This window comes from Prunus avium, chromosome 2 (assembly GCF_965620075.1).
Source record: "Prunus avium chromosome 2, drPruAviu1.hap1.1, whole genome shotgun sequence".
Classification (NCBI taxonomy): domain Eukaryota; kingdom Viridiplantae; phylum Streptophyta; class Magnoliopsida; order Rosales; family Rosaceae; genus Prunus; species Prunus avium.
Window position 1 is genome coordinate 27,326,582 of NC_142285.1, and position 16,821 is coordinate 27,343,402.

Sequence of the window (16,821 nt, forward strand, 5' to 3'; positions counted from 1 at the left end):
AAAAGAAATGAGGTGATTGATATATGCTATTAATAGGGAGTATTAATTATGATTAATAACATGGCAATACGTGATAGGCTTGGGATAGTGTCACAATGGTATCCTAGGTATAGGAAAGTTTTTCTCTAGTTAATAACATGCTTGAAAATAAATATGAAGGTAGATGGCATATATTGTAAATTACATGGGCAACTTATTTTAAATTACAAGGGAGGGAGATTTCTTTGACACACACTATCAAGATGTCGTGGGGATTCAAACGTGAGACATCCTCTTGTCTACAAGTGAATGCTCTATTTCACTGGACTAAACCCCATTGACTTAAATTTAAGTTTTAAGTAAATGTTTAAAAAGTATGTGGGTAATATATATATAGAATATACTAGTTGTAAGGTTCTATATTGGAAGAACCCTTCAACTTTCCACAAACAAAACAAAATATCAACGCGAATGCCTGGGGCTTGCTGAGAAGGTTGTGGTATGGATGGTTGCGAGTACTCATGAGGCCCATTGAGGATTCAAGGGATAAAAGTTTTGGGCTACTTGGGAGCACCGAAACTCAAGCCCATTTCTTAAGCCCAAACATATGGGTAAGCAAGAAAGAGAGAAAAGTGGCCCAATACCTTAGGAAAATATCCAGTGAACTATGACACTTAGAAAAAACCCATAACAGCTAAGACATCCAGCACCTCGTCAAAAAATAAAGGAAATAAGCTACTTCCAGCAGCTTAACGAAATCATGAAGACTTAGCTGACCGCTGGAAATAAAATGCGAATGACTAAATACCTTAGAAAAAGCCCAGCTCCGCGTCTTATAAATTATCTAACATTGTATCTAGCATCGTCAAAAGCCTCAGAATCAAGTCAAATGGCAAGCCATTGCAAAAACCAAAGGAAATTCATATGCGCAAGAGGAATACCCATTAGACTAACGTCCCTACCCTTGTTTCTTTCTTCTGCAAGCTCTAATAGGAAAACCAGAGAGAAAAGTGGGTGGCGCCTCAACCACATAAAGAAGTCCAGCTGCGTGAGGATCTTGGAACCCCACAAAGCTTTGTGCTTATGGGCTCAGGCTGGGAAAGTTTCACCAAATAAGATTGAATGGAAGAAAGTGAAGGAAAAGGAGGAGGGAGACTTTATAAAATTGAGGGTTCCAGCGCCTATAAAAGGAGGCTCATTCTACCCAAAAAACACACCATCTAGAGTGTGACCAAGCTTTTGTCAAGCAACTGAAAATTTACTCAAGACACCCCATTCTCTATTCTATCTCTCTCTATCTTCCTTAATCAAAATCCCCCTAGCTCTCTTTCTCACCTACTCTGAACCTTCCTTTCCGTAAGAAATTCAAGCTCTTTCTCTCAATTGCTAAACTCGTGAAGGCTTAGCTCCCATGCCACAGGCTTCTCAAGCTAAGTCATACTACTGATCTGTTACAATTGTCTGGTTTGTTGGTGAAAAGGATCCATAGTGTTTTCTAAGGCCACACGAATCTTTCAAAACACTCTTAGGGCCTAGTTCTCGAACTCAGACACATGAGCAACTTTATCTATCTTTTCTTTACGGCAGCCCGAGCCATTCATCAGCTTGCTGGAACAAAAAGACCCCTAAACTAGCATTAAGTAATTTATCATTTTAGGTATAACATTAGTATGATTTGTTATTTTTATGAAAGTTAAGTGTAAATTTAATTATCCATTTTTGCCAATGTGGCCTAGCAGAAAATGGCTTAACTTGTAGAGGAAAATTTCAGGTTCGAATTCCCATGATATGGCATTTTTGTTGTGTGTGAGAGAGAGAAACCACCATTCCATTTAGTTTAGACAATCACTACTAGTATATAAAAAAAATAAAAATAAAAATCATAATAGAGTTTTTTTGTTTTTCTTTTCAACTCAAGTCTCACTTGATATTTAATTTTCCAAAGCGCATCTGTACATAGCCGGCACATAGACCAAAAACAGACGTCCAGACTGGGAAGAGAACAAATAGAAGCCTCTTTTGGTGAAGACATCGGAGCTTACAACAAAAATCCTTTCTTTTTCTCTACACACACTTTTTCCCCATATTTTTCCTAATTTCACAACGGAGATGGTTTCTTGAACTATTTCTTCTCTCAAGTGGTATAAATGGATTTATATAAAATGAAACTAATGGAATTTTGATTCTTTTGAAAGAAACTTGAAAATCATAATGTTGCAAAATAACACTACTAAAACCTGTACTGTGATGACCAACGAGTCTAAGTCAATGAAAAAGGAGCTTGCTTTGCAGATACCTGGTCTTATGTTTGAACCTCCATGACACCTTGATAGTGTGTGTGTGAAAACTCCTCTCCCGCTTGTAGTTTAGACTATCGTTTCTACTATAAAAAAATACTTGAAAGCAAAATATTTCTGGGCAGCCCATGTCTTTTTTCTTTCAAGAGCAAGCAAGAAGTTAACATGTCATAATTTCTAGGGACCAAGTCATACTTACCAATATAGAAGGTTTCATAAAGAAATACAAGAAAGCTTAGGGCACCTTGGCAAAATTCCTAGGTGAAAGTTAAGCATAAAAGGATAGCAGATCATAGCTCAAATTAACAGCAAAAATGGCAGAAGTGAAGCTCTTTAGGACATGGTCAAGTCCTTTTGCTTTGAGAATAGTTTGGGCACTGAAACTCAAAGGTGTCCCATATGAAACAATCTATGAAGATCTTTCAAACAAAAGCCCTTTGCTTCTTCAGTATAACCCTATTCATAAAAAGGTTCCAGTGCTTGTGCACAACGGAAAACCAATTGTTGAGTCATTTGTAGTTCTTGAATACATCGATGAAACTTGGAAGGAAAAACCCTTGCTGCCTGAAGATCCTCTTGAGAGAGCCGCCGCACGCTTTTGGGCCAAGTTTGGTGATGACAAGGTAACCTAAAACCATTCTTTCATAATCAGATATTTGCATGCTTGTAAAACTTAAATATGGCACAATAATTTTGTACAAGATACTCAGCAAATTTTCATATTAAGTTTCACACATTTGACTAAATTTTTCTACGCAAAAAATAAAAGTAAATATAAGTGTATTATGTAGATGATATACGTGGCATCCCATTTGAAGCTAATTCAAAATTGGTCAATAAAATATTTTTCATTGTTTGATTGTTTGTTTTGGTTTGTGATTTGCCATGAAGGTTTTGCCATCTATTTGGGAGTCATTTATCAATGAAGGGAAAGAGCAAGAGGAAGCTATTGTAAAAGCCAAGGAGAACTTGAAGTACTTGGAAGAAGAGCTAAAGGGAAAGAAATTCTTTGGGGGAGAGAAGCTTGGATTCCTAGATATTGCACTTGGATGGCTTGCACACTATGAGAGTAGTGTGTTTGAAGACGCAACCGGAATGAAATTGCTAACAGAAGAAGAGTTTCCATTGCTATCAGCATGGAAATTGACTTTTGCAGATGCTCCTATAATCAAAGATAATTGGCCATCTAGAGACAAACTTGTCGCCAAATTTCAGGCTATTCGCGAGGATCACCTTTTGAAAAAAGCACCAAAATGAGACGGCTTGCGACCATTTCATGAATGGAAACGAGGGGAAGAGTTAGATACTGGTCTTACTATCAAGAATTACAGAGAGGATCATGGATTTTAGTCAAATAAGAAATCTAAATGAGAGTGTGTTTAAGAATATTTTTAATCATGCCAAAGGCACTTCTTCTTATTGTGTATGGTTTGGTTGAACTATATAAAAGTGTTTTTCTTCTCTCTCCTTTCGGGTTATCGAAGCACTTCTGGTCTTTTCTTGCAGATGATCAAGTAAATGTTTTATGTGTTTCTACTACTTACGCTATTAGCATAAATGTTACTGAGTGAAAAGGTACCAAAAATTATGTTTGTATCCAGTTTTGCTAAATGGGCCAAAACTGATTTACCATTTCAAAAAGAATATTTTTTAGGCCCAAGTCCATTTTATCTTTCTCAAAACCAAGGGACCCTTCTCTTTCTGCTTAAAGGGTCGTCAACATGGGACGTATTTAAATCTAAAAGCCCAGGGACAAAAGCCCAAAACTTTAGGATACGCTAAAGTTAAAAAAGAATCGGTAACCGTTACACATAGATCCACATGAGGGTCTAAAAGAGATTGTCACCATTAATGATGACTTGACCACCTTCTCTCCCAACAAGGAAGCAAGCTGTCTAAGAGCCACCAAAACCAGAAAAGGACCACGTCGCTTACCGGATTCTCGAGTACAAAAGACTCAAGTCAGAAGATTGACGCAAGGGACCAGAAATTATTGTCAGGAACGTTCCATCATCCCTACTATGAACTAGTTCAGATCGTCAAACCAGCAGTTGACTTTGGGCAACAACCAAATATCCTCTTCCAGTCATCATTACTTGAAGCTCTCTCCGTGTCTATAAATAAAGAGTCTCTAACACAGAAGAAGCGGACTCTCTCTCCAAACTAGACGTAACGTCTCAAAAAATACTTGAAAAACTCAAGATCTTTTCAACTCAGCCTGCTTGATTTCCAGATAACCAGTTGGCCACTCATGCACTTATCTTTTTGTTGCTCTGCCATCTTCATGGTATGATATTCTTTTGAAAAACAATCAGTTTGAATTCATGTACTTATCTGACTGGATAGAGAAATCTCCAACCCTCCATCGTTCTATACTTTATGTTTAAACCAATCAAATATATATGTATGAGAATAAGAACCCTTGCTTTTCTCTTACTGTCAAGTTTAAAAATCAGATAAGCAGGAATTGCAAAATTTGTTTTAACTATTTCATCACACTTTCATCATTCAATAACCTTTATATGTGCATGCGATAAATGTTTAATTAAATTATGCGACTCCGCAAATTATTTTTAAGCTTATTCGGACCCAAAAGAAGGTCTCGGCCGGAATAGGGTTACATTGACCTAAAGGATGACAAGCTGATCGAGCCCGAAAGTTACGTCATTGGGCCCGAATCGACTGTTGGCCCAAAGCGAGGACGGTTTGAATTCAAACTAGGTTTTTAAACCCGGATAGGGTATTTATTAACCGCAAACTTGGTTTTTCCCCTTACTTGATCAGGTATTGCTCGTACTGGCCAAGACTGACATACACAAATGAGAGAATATTGAAGTCCTCTTGATTGAGGCATAGAAAAGAACTAATCTAGGCCTGTACCCCCCTTGGAGCATAATGGCTTGAACAGAAGTCCAAAAAGGAGGCACGAACCTTACAAAATCACCTCACCACACACCCTCATACCATATCTGTTGGGCTGGTTTCAAACCCAACAGTGGCATGCCTATGAAGCAGATAACCGGATCAGAGCCATAAGGAATCAAGGAGTCAGGTCCAACTTGGTGCCTGTTCGACCCTGATGTCAACCTGATTCAACTTTCAATTTTGTCGAAAGATTGAGAGAACCTTCTCCGTGAGCCAAGAAGATCCAATCGGGGCATTGGTGTCGGTCCAGCGATCTCCCCGCTCTCCTGAGCAAGCCAACCCTCGTGTCTGGCAAGAAGAGCACTCGACGGAAAAAAGGACCAACAAATTCCTAATTAAAGTCTATAATGACTTCTATTAAGCATTTACCAAACAAGTACAGGAAGGAGAAACAGGACAACCTAGGGTGACTTTGTACAGAAAATAAGAGGCACAAACAGAATCTACTAACTCAAATGGCTAGAGTGTGGAGAAATAATCATGTGCATTCCCAACCATGTAATTGCAAATATGGAAGCAAAAACTCCATGGGATTCAAATAACACATACCTTGGCTGCTTCATTCCATAACTTCTTTGCAGCCACAATACTGTAAAATTGTAGCTCTGCTGTTTGTTTCTATCCTTGCAGTCTACAATCCTATATCAAAATGTAAATGGCTACCGTCATGATTTACGAATTTCTCAAACAACCAAGATTGAAACTTCTAAACGAATGCCCACATAACTTAACTGAAAGAAACATATATTTTGGGTTTTTACATCTTATATTGTGAACATTGACTTGGTTATATAGTAAAAATGGAGATACCAAAGTGCAAGGGATCATCTAAAGAGGCATTACAAGTACATACTCAACAATTTTATAAGGGTCATAGTAACAGAGGCTTTTTATCAAACACCTAGTGATCGGTGCATAAATTACATATCATTTTGTACCCTTTTAACTTATGATTTGGTTATGTTTTTGAGTTAAACTTGTGCTTTTAATCCTTTTTGTGTTTATCTTTCAGTTCATTTAGCTTTAGGTAATAATGATGGCTTTAGAGAGCATAATTCATGCAATTCAAGCATGTTAAGGCCTAATTTGGATGAATGGATGAAGAGCTTAAAGACAAACTCATTTTGGCTACAGCCCCCTGCCAGTCCAGTTCCGTAGGTCATATTGCAAGCATTGTTTCAACAACCTACATAGCTCGAATGAGGCCACATTCTTCATGAAAGTTGTTCCAATTGGTGTGTACTATAACATATCCAAAATTCAGCCCCATTGGATAAATTTGGAGTCCGTTACCTAGCAAACACAGAACCATGCTCAGGATGGATCTTATCAGCGCAGAAATTGAGTTAGCAATTTGTTTCGGCCTTAACTTCTTCCTCCGACCTTGGATTGGCCCAAATAACATATGGCTGGAAAGAAGACATTCTGAACTTCAATTTTGAGTGCTTAAAGTCCTAATTTGATTAAGAGAAGCCCAAGTTGTAAGCCCTTGAAGTTGCTGGTCATGCTGACCTCAGCATGTGCTGGTTGGATGCTTGGTCATGGTGAGCTAGGTATGAGCTATCATTTCTGGTTGGAAGCTTGGTCATGGTGATATGAAGATGAGCTAGGGCTGCTGGTGGGATCTATTGGTGAAGTGCATCAACCAATTCAAGATTTTCTAATACAAGTGCATCACCCAATTTAGATTTTCTAATACAAGTGCATCAACCATTTCAGATTTTATAAAACAAGTGTTGTATGCATTAGCCATATTGAATTCAGATTTTCACTTCCCCTAGGCCTATAAATAGGGAAGTTCTCTAAGCTTGTAAACACACCCCAAGGGGGGGAGCTCTCAAGCACTTCTCTAGAGCTCCCTTCCCTTCTCTCCCTCAAATTCTCTTAGTTTCCCTTTGTAGTTCTCAATTGTTGTAATAAGATCATTCTATTAAATTTTCTTTGTACTAAATATCAAACACTTTTCCTTTCTCTTCTTCTAAATTCTTCAAATACTCTCTTCTCCAAACACTTCCCAAACACTTCTCCCATTTCCTTCATCAAATTCTCTAAAGTTCTCAACCACTCTCTTCCAAATTCTCAAAGTTCCTAAACACTCTCTTCCAAAATCCACAAAGCTCTCAAAACACCTCTCTACTTTCTTCTCCAAATCCTCCAAGTTCTCAAACACTCTCTTCCAAATTCCCCATGTCTTAAACACATTCCCTTCCAAAATCCTCAAAGCTCTCAAACACATGTTCTTCCAAAATTCTCTAAAGTTCCCAAACACTTTCTTCTCCCTCCTCAAAGTTCTCAAACACTTCCTTTCTTCCTCAAAGTTCTCTTAGTTTCCTTAATGTTTTCTTAGTTGTAATTTATTTTTCTTGTAATGTACATTCTTTCTTAAGTATTCAAGTTTAATTAGTTTCCAAGTTTCAATTATGGTTTTTGTTCTTATTCATTATGCTTATAAGTTAATATGCTAGTTTGAATGATTGATCACCATTTAGGCTTGCATGTTAGCTATCTTGGTTTGAATTAAGAGTATACACCATGCTTTAATTCGAATTGAACTATGAATAGGAAGAGTATGTATGGACATTCGACAACAGGGATTAGATACATGCTTGGTTGTTTAAAATGTTCTTCTATGCTTAATGGGTTCCTAATGCTTAATTTTAGGTTAGACAACAAATGATCAAATTAGGGAATTAGGAACACAAGGTTATGACCACACACCATGGCTTAATCATACTTTAGCTAGAATCAATCCATTAATCTAATTGAACTTGGGAACTTATTTGCTTGAATTACTTATTTCTTTCTTCCTTGTTTTATGTTCTTTGTTTTTGTTTCTATTTTGTGTAGGGAAACTAAATTGGATCATTCAATCACCAATCCCTGTGGAATCGACCTCGCACTTACATACGCTAAACTACCAACGGTTCGTGCACTTGCGAGTATCACAAGTTGAGGATGCAACTGAATCCATTTTGGTGCAGCTGTATCTACGCAACACCTAGCAGGCAAGATTTTGACATGGAAGATCAACAATTAAGCCCACGAACCGTCGAAGCCTATGAATGCAAATGCTCATTGTTCCGATAGCTTATAAAACCTCTGCATTCAACACCATGCAGAAGGCAGGAAAAAAAATTATGTCGCAAAAAGTGCAAAAAAATTTGGACCATTTCTCGATTTATGCGTGTCATCCTTGCGCAGGGGCCATGCTAATCTTCTCTGTATCGTTCCAATTTTATCGGATGTCCCCGAAGGGACAAGCTTTGTTGTTAAACGATCATATATAAAGCTTTCATGCATAGAGGTGTTTTTCAATGTGGGACTTATTTTGCAACCTCCTTTTTAATAGTCGAGCCACTCCTAACATTTATCGGGCCCTAAGCCCAATCTCCAACACACAGTGGATTGAATTACAAACCCATTTAAGTTATAAGTAAAAAGGTTCACAGTTTCTCATTCTAAACATCTTAAGATTTCTTGATTAACATTGACCTCAGATTTGGATAATTTTTGGGAAATTGACATAGATAGTCACTAAAGATAAACCTTAATCAGAAATAATCACTTTATAAAACTTAACCACAAATACTCACTTTCTAACCTGAAAGTACCAAGTTACCCTCCATATAAATACTCAATATTTACCTTTTATCTCCTCTCAAAAATTCATTTCTGATTTGAACCCAACTCTCTAGCTCTTCTCTCCTCTGTCGCACGTAGAGCATCTGAGACCAGCACCTTAATTCAAGAGGAGACCACGCCCACCCCTCAAAAGCCTACACAAAGGAGAAACAAAAGGAATAGAAGAGGGCGCATCAACAACAGAAACCCGCCAGACCCATTGCCACAAGGTGCTCTCTTCTGATCCTTTGTCACTTTGTTTTTGTAATTTTGAGTTCAAACTATTTTTCCCCTTCTTCAATACTCAGGAATCATTTTGCAAAATAACACAAAAAATAAAAATCAAATCTTGATTCTCTAGCATAGAAATAGGTTAGTTAGGCCAGTTTTTGCTTCAATTTTGAATTTTAGGGGTTTGGCTTCTAATCCTGTTTGTTTAAAAGGAAATGAAATAAGTTTCTGGAAAATATTTCACGAACAAATAATTTGCAATATGAGAGTAAAAGGACAATTTTTTATGTAGTTCATTATGTTTTCAATTTTGAAATAGGTTTCATATCTCATTTTATACACCATACAAGTTCAATAGTTATGTATCAATTTCATTGCTTTTGGCTTTTTGAACACTCCTGAGAGTGCACTAGTAAGGGTGATGAAGAATTTTATAGGTTGCTTCAAGACCAGTGTGTGGCTTTGTTTTGTAATTGCCAATATATATATGCCAATAAATTTGATGGTATGCAACCCTTGTTTGTAATTTTCAGTTTTAAGCTATTTGTCCCCTTCTTCAATACCCATAAAGCATTTTGCCCAAAATAACACGAAACATAAAAATCAAATCTTAATTTTGTCTAGCCTAGAAATAGGTTAGTTAGGTCAGTTTTTCCCTCAATTTAGATGCTTAAGTGTGAAATTTTAAGTCTTTGAATTGGATTTGATTGGCATTCTAGGTTAGGTTAGTTTTGCTAAAAACTATAGTTTTCTGTTTTGATTTCCAATTTGGTAATGTAAAGAAATGAGTATACCTTATGATGAGGATGCAAATAGATTGATTTATTGATGTTATTTGCAGAAATGGATACTGTTGGAATATTGTTATTCTACAACGGAGGCTGGGTTCACAAGGATAACATTGAAAGTTATGAAGGTGGCAAGGCTAAAGGCATAATTGATCACGAATGCAGATCGCAACAAATACATTGTCACACTGAAGTTTTCTGTTCCTCTATCATCATCTGCCTATAAGCACCTAAAGGTTGAAGACAATGATGACGTTCAATATTTTCTAAAGTACAACACGGATGTTATGACCTCTAAAGTAAACCCTTTATTAGCAACCCTCAAAATTATAGAAGGAAATGGTATTCAAGGCTGCAATGGCATTGTAAGAATTGGGAGTAGCAATGCTCCCCCTGCAGTTGTTGTGAGAGATAGAATGAGGTAATTGGGGATAGCAGAACTGAAAATGGTGTAACTGGTTTTAATTGGAAAGATTGGGTTGAAGATGTTAATTTTGAATGTGCTGAAAACATAGTCACAGATTTTTGTGTACCTAGCAACGAAGAGGAAGCGTACTCTATGCCAAACGTGCATCCTCATCGAGAAAGCAATTTCCAAGCCTCCACGGTGCAGGTTACACAAGTGCAATCTGAAACTCTGCAACGATCAAGTTGGACTCAAATGCATACAAGCCAGGTTCATTTGGTGCATGGTAAGAGTGTGGAAGATATTGATTATGGTGGAGGTCTTTCTTGCATAAATTGGGGAGCAAATTTTAAGGTTGGACGAGTTTTTCCAAATAAGCTTGCCCTTATAAAAACCTTATGTTTAGCAGCAGTCAGAGGCCACTTTCGATTTAGAACAGTCCAATCTGGGAAACGTAGATTGTGTGTTCGTTGTTGGCAACTTCCTTGCCCTTGGCGACTTCGAGCATATAAAGTTGGATTACATGAGTTTAGGGTTGTTAAATACGATCCATTTCATGAATGTGATCTAAGGTATCTTAGTAGTCACCATCGTCAAGCTAGTACTGGATTGTTGTCCGACTCTGTGAAACGCAGATTCAAGGATTCCCACACCATTTATACTGCAGGTGATATCATCGAAGATGTGCGACAAAATTTTGGTGTGACCATAAGCTACTCTAAAGCTTGGAGAAGCCGAGAGTTAGCTTTAAAGATAATTAGAGGGTCTGCAGAAGAGTCATATGCTATTCTCCCTTCCTATTGTTATGAATTGGAGCGTACAAATCCTGGAACTTTGACATACATTGAGACTGATGCAGCCAACCACTTTTTATATTTTTTTTTTATGTCAATTGGTGCATGCATAAGAGGATTTAAGTCATCAATGCGTCCTGTGATTACTGTTGATGCTACCCATTTGAAGTGCAAGTACAAAGGTGTTTTGTTTGTTGCCACCGTATTTTACGGAAATCGTAATATATATCCTCTTGCCTTTGGGATTGGAGATTTGAAGACAGATGCAGCTTAGGAGTGGTTTTTCACAAAACTACATTGTGCAATTGGTGATTGCTCGAATCTCATTGTCATATCTGATCGAAATCTTAGCATAGAAAATGGGTTGAAAAGAGTTTTTCCTGAGAAAGCACATGGTATTTGCTTTATCACTTGAAGGGCAATATGAAAGCCTCATTTAAGTTGAAGAAGCAGGATCCGATATTGGGGTTTTTTGTGCGGGCAGCCAAGTCTTATCGTCTAGCAGAGTTCAATTGGTATTTCTCCATGATAAACAATGAGCGAGTGCAAACTTACCTAGTACGTGCAGGGCTCCATAAGTGGTCTCAAGCCCATTGTGACGGACAATGATATAATGTCATGACAACTAATATTGCAAAGTCCATTAATTCAGTTCTTAGTTTTGCAAGGATGCTTCCGGTGGTACATTTGATCGAAGAAATTAGGAAAATGCTTCAAAATTGGTTTTATCAACGTCGAGATTTATCAATGAAATGTAAATCTATGTTGTGCCCTGATTTAGGCGAAAAAAAGTTGAGGAAGAGATTAGACGCTGGTTCAAGTATGAATGTGGTTAAAATCAATAATGTGGAGTATAATGTGCTTGATGGTGATATGAACGGTCTCGTGCACTTGCAAAACCATAGTTGTACGTGTAGAAAGTTTGACTTAGAGCAACTCCCGTGCAAGCATGCTATTGCGGTATGTCGGCACTTAAAATTGAACCCATACTCATTTGCCTCTTCGTATTACACTCGAGCTACATAGGCAGCTACATATGCTGAATCCATTTATCCTGTACCACCTCAAGGGACATAGGTTATTCCCGAAAATGTCCAAAATGTAAATCTCCTCCCTCCTATTTCAAAGGTTATGTCGGGCCATCGTAAGACACAAAGAATACCTTCTAAAGGAGAGGACTCATGAGAAAGAAAATGCTCAAGATGCGGTGTGAAGGGTCACTATCGAAGTACATACAAAGAAGCTATCCCCGTCACTAACAAGAATAAGATCATTTAGATGTTACAATTGTTTAGTTTGTATGTCTCATTCCATTAAGTAGGGATCTTTGCTACCTAACTTTATGTACAATTTGTGTTCCTGACATGTCGCTGTTTTTGTTTTTGGAAATAGGTATCCTTATAGGTACCCAATTGTATAGATCATGATACAGCTATTTGTAACATTTATTGAATGTGCATGTATGATGTTATGTGCATGATTGGTGTAGAAACGTAAAGTAGGTGGCTAGAAACTTAAATTGAATTGTGGTGCAATACAAGGGCAGTGGAATAAAGAGGCAATACAAAGAATTCATAATCTAACTACAATTTGTTTGTCACAGACATGAAGAAAAAAAAAAAAAAGTGCTAAGACTGCAATAGAGCAGCGATAGGAACACAATAAAAGGGCAATAAGAAGGCAATACGTAAACCTGGAAGTCCAACTTCAGCTTTATAATTGTCAAGACAGTGGTGAAAAAGAGTTAAGACAACAATAGAGGTACAATAGGAAGGCAATAAGAAGGCAATACTTAAACTTGATAGTCTTTCAACTCTATAATTGCAAAGACAGAGGTGAAAAATAAGGTGCTAAGATAGTAATAGAGGAGCAATAGGAACACAATAAAGGGGCAATAAGAAGGCAATACGTAAACATGATAGTCCAACTTTAACTCTATAATTGCAAAGACAGAGGTGAAAACCAAGGTGCTAAGACAACAATAGATGAGCAATAAGAACACAATAAAAGGGCAATAAGAAGGCCATACGTAAACCTGCGTCCAATTTCAACTCTATAATTGCAAAAAGAGGGGAAAAAAAGGTGCCAAGACAACAATAGAAGAGCAATAGGGAGGCAATATAAGGGCAACAAGAAGGCAATACGTAAACCTGATAGTCCAACTTTAGCTTTATAATTGTTCAGACAGAGGTGAAAAAAGAGTTAAGACAGCAATAGAGGCACAATAAGAAAGCAATAAAGGGCAATAACAATGCAATACATAAACTTGAGTTTATATTGCTAGGCTACTTATTAGCTAAACATATACATATACAGTTTCTCTATCCACTCTAGTTTCATGGTTACTAATTCATAAAACCACAACTAATAAATAAGGAATAGCTGATCACATCAAAGCACAACTAATATCCAATTCCACTCCTATTACAACAATGATTATGTGCTGGAACAAAACTGGTTGCGCATCTTCATTTCTCAAAGCCATCTTCTAACTGTGTAGAAACCAGTAGCTTTTGCCCAATCTCAAACCTCCAAGTGATGAGCTGTGTTATGAAGGTGATATTCACTCGCATGTGTAGTTCCACACACCCCGTTTCTGCAACATTCCCAATTGCTTTTTATCCACCAAAGTATGACAACAAAACTCAAGATTGAGAAAAGTGTAAGTATAAACATTAAGTTAAAGTCTGTGACTCTCTCACATTTGTAATTGGAATCATTTAGTTTCTAACATTTGGTATTGTATGACCAAAGCTTCCTACATAAATTACATTTCTTCTCACAAGACATTCATGCCCCCTTACATTCGACATTCCTATTGCAAACACAATCAAACCATTCAAACTTCATACTATGTGCATTGTACACCCCTTGGTTTCTATATCGTACGAAGTTAACTTGCCACATCCATAAAACCAATGCAAGCAAATGAAAATTGAGAATCAAAATATAGTTTTCCGTATCAATTGTCATCGTTGACTATGAAACTATGGGAATTCGTAATATCCTAAACATTAATCACTTACTAGATGACCAAATTTGATAGCTCTGCAACTTTAGCCCTACGCTCACCTAGATAACCTACAAAATGAAAATGGTAAGTGCATAAAAATTCCTAAAGATCAGTTACTATCAAGTATGATGTGTATAATCTATCAAGGAAATGACCAACTACAGTATTATTGGACATTATTTCGAAACTTCATCAAGGAAAGTTGATCATTATTTAGAAATTGGACATTATAATTTGGAACTTCACCAAAAACTCAGCAAATTTCATTATTTATAATAGGACATTATTCACAACAGTTTTTGCAAAAATCAACTCAGCAAAGTCCATTGAGAACCAGTATATCCAAAGTTTATTATAATTTTATAGCATTTTGAATCAAGACACAAAGACACAAATTAAGACTTACATACCCGGTAAAATGATATAACATTGGACCCATGATATTGTGAGAATCAACACAAAACTATTAAAGTTCTCCAGAAAAGGGACCAATATTCACAAATAAAGAATGCCAGCAATTGAAACCCAATTAATTACTTGCAATTGGTGATCAATCTCTGTAGTTGGGTGGGTCATGTGGTGGCTTACTAATTATGTACAAGAAAGATTGGATAGACCCATTTGCTGTATTCTGAGACTAGAAAGAAAAGCTACACAACTCATTCTCATCATATTGAATCCTAATACCCACAACTTAGATAACGCATACAAAGAAGGCTCATTTGAATTTAATTGTTTTCTGATTTCATGTAAAAGACAGTTTCTGCACACCCCACATACTGAATTTTTGAAATTATGTGAAAATACAAAGAAGCCAAATTGATGAAGGCTCTCAACGACAACAATCTTCCATAAGGCAAAAATCTAGGTCCAACTGTCATTAAAAAAAAAATTTGTCAAATATCTCAAGATAAATAAATATTACAAAAAATGGACAAGATATTGGAGCAAAGAACCATCAAATATGAAAATATGGCAGAGAAAGATTATCCCAAAAATTTGAAGAGATTGAAGTCCATAGAGATGCCCGAAAGCGAACCATCTACCACAGATAATCTATCTCCTCACCCTTTACATTCTCAAATATCATTCTACTCTTCCTAGAACCCTACCCTTCTTTCTTCCACCAAAAAAATATGGCTCTTGCAACTGTAGCCACACACTCAGCCTGAATGACCCAACACATAGCCTACCTGACAGCCTTAACCACAGTAAGGGGTTTTAGCAAGCAAAAAAATAAAACAATTCCCACAAATTCCAAATTTTCAATTATATTAACATACAAAAATCAACACAAGACTAATGTTTAAGGCTGATAGAATCTTCCAATTGAATTGAATTATCTGATATTCTAGTGCTACAACATTTACAGGCTGATCTGATGCCACAAAAATAAGAAAAGGCTCTGACTTTGTAGTCATCTACAAGATATATGCTTATTTATGGGTTTATGCGCAGTGTCCAGGTACACTCTGGCTGAGACCAAGTTGGAGGCTTCTAAAAAGGTTACAGATTTTCAAGTATGCTTGCATACCAAAAGAAAACCAACACAATCAAACTAAATCAAGGCAGCCAACTCAAAATTTCCAAAAACCAAACAAACACATATATATAACAAAATCATAGCACTTTTAAAATTTGGAACCCACAACAAACAATACTCACAAACATATATAACAAAATCAATCACAACAAGACCTATTTGCATCCATGTTAGGTTTTGATAAGGCAAATTTAACAAATTTGAATTCAAAATTCATACACTTCATATAAAGAATTTCAGCAAAAAACATATCTGAAAGCATATTAAGAATTACTATATCAATACTCAACAGAAACCTACATGATACGAATTGAAAATAACAAAAGACTAGCATACCTCAACCATTAGCAACACTAAACAAAACCCACCAAAACTCCAATACCTCGTTAGTTAGAAAGAGAAAATTCACTCCCTTTCGCAAAGCCCAAAACACTATTAACTAAAATCATATTTTGTCAAACACTCAAAATCCTATATCAGCACCACTCAAATTCCCATATAGAAACACCACAATTAAGCAATTAAAGCATAACATATATATATATATATATATATATATATAGAGAGAGAGAGAGAGAGAGAGAGAGAGAGAGAGAGAGAGAGAGGACGTAGCGAAAAATGGAGCCCATGAATGCCCCGCCAGCGGAGTCTCCGGCAAACTTAAGAAGGCAGACATCAGGGCCATTGGAGGAGGTGGGGACTAACGAGTTTGAAGAATTAGGGTTAGGATTACGGTTTGGATTAGTATCTCGAGCTCAGTGTTAGTGTCCGAGTCAGGCTTTGGAGAATCCATCGATGTCGTCGTCGTGGTCGCTACTCTCTCTATTTTCTATGAAGTCATGCCTGGGCAAGATTTGGGAGAATACGAGAGAGGAGAGGAGTAGGGAGAAATTGGGTTTCAGAAAATGAATTTTTGAGGCGATAAAGGGTCAATACATATTTATTTATATGAAGGGCAATTGGGTACTTTCATATTACAAAGTGAGTATTTCTGATTGAAATTTATAAAGTGAGTATATTTGATTATCGTTTATCTTTTGTGATTATCTATGTCAATTTCCCATAATTTTTCAAGGTACAAAAATCTCCAATCCCTTGGCATGCTGTCAACACTCGGGTTTCCTTCCTTTCCAAACCAAAATTTAATATAAACAATGAAAAAATATAAAATAATTGTTGCCCATATGAACTTGAGTACTTCTGTGGTGCATCGGGCGTATCGGT

General features: G+C 36.8%; 1 protein-coding gene, 1 long non-coding RNA gene and 1 other non-coding gene across 3 annotated transcripts; 1 reads left to right on the plus strand and 2 right to left on the minus strand.

The window, feature by feature from the left end:
* The first annotated feature begins 2,590 nt into the window (after nucleotides 1-2,590).
* LOC110769427 (putative glutathione S-transferase) lies at nucleotides 2,591-3,803 on the plus strand. The gene is made up of 2 exons (XM_021973395.2): nucleotides 2,591-2,899; nucleotides 3,168-3,803. The coding sequence occupies exons 1-2, from the start codon at nucleotides 2,591-2,593 to the stop codon at nucleotides 3,531-3,533; spliced, it is 675 nt and encodes a 224-aa protein (XP_021829087.2). The 3' UTR covers nucleotides 3,534-3,803.
* Nucleotides 3,804-8,356: 4,553 nt separating this feature from the next.
* Nucleotides 8,357-8,459, minus strand: LOC148296763 (U6 spliceosomal RNA). The gene has a single exon (XR_015834278.1). It is a non-coding gene; the product is annotated as a U6 spliceosomal RNA (small nuclear RNA).
* Nucleotides 8,460-13,279: 4,820 nt separating this feature from the next.
* LOC110764003 (uncharacterized) lies at nucleotides 13,280-16,494 on the minus strand. Its single transcript, XR_002527834.2, has 2 exons — nucleotides 14,068-16,494; nucleotides 13,280-13,637 (listed from the first exon to the last, which is right to left on the minus strand). It is a non-coding gene; the product is annotated as an uncharacterized LOC110764003 (long non-coding RNA).
* Between the last annotated feature and the right edge of the window lie 327 nt (nucleotides 16,495-16,821).

Bases quoted from the DNA above. Each gene is read 5' to 3' on its own strand.
- LOC110769427 (XM_021973395.2), top strand. From the start codon at position 2,591: ATGGCAGAAGTGAAGCTCTTTAGGACATGGTCAAGTCCTTTTGCTTTG. The intron at 2,900-3,167 runs GTAACCTAAAAC...TTTGCCATGAAG, and splicing joins CCAAGTTTGGTGATGACAAG to GTTTTGCCATCTATTTGGGA.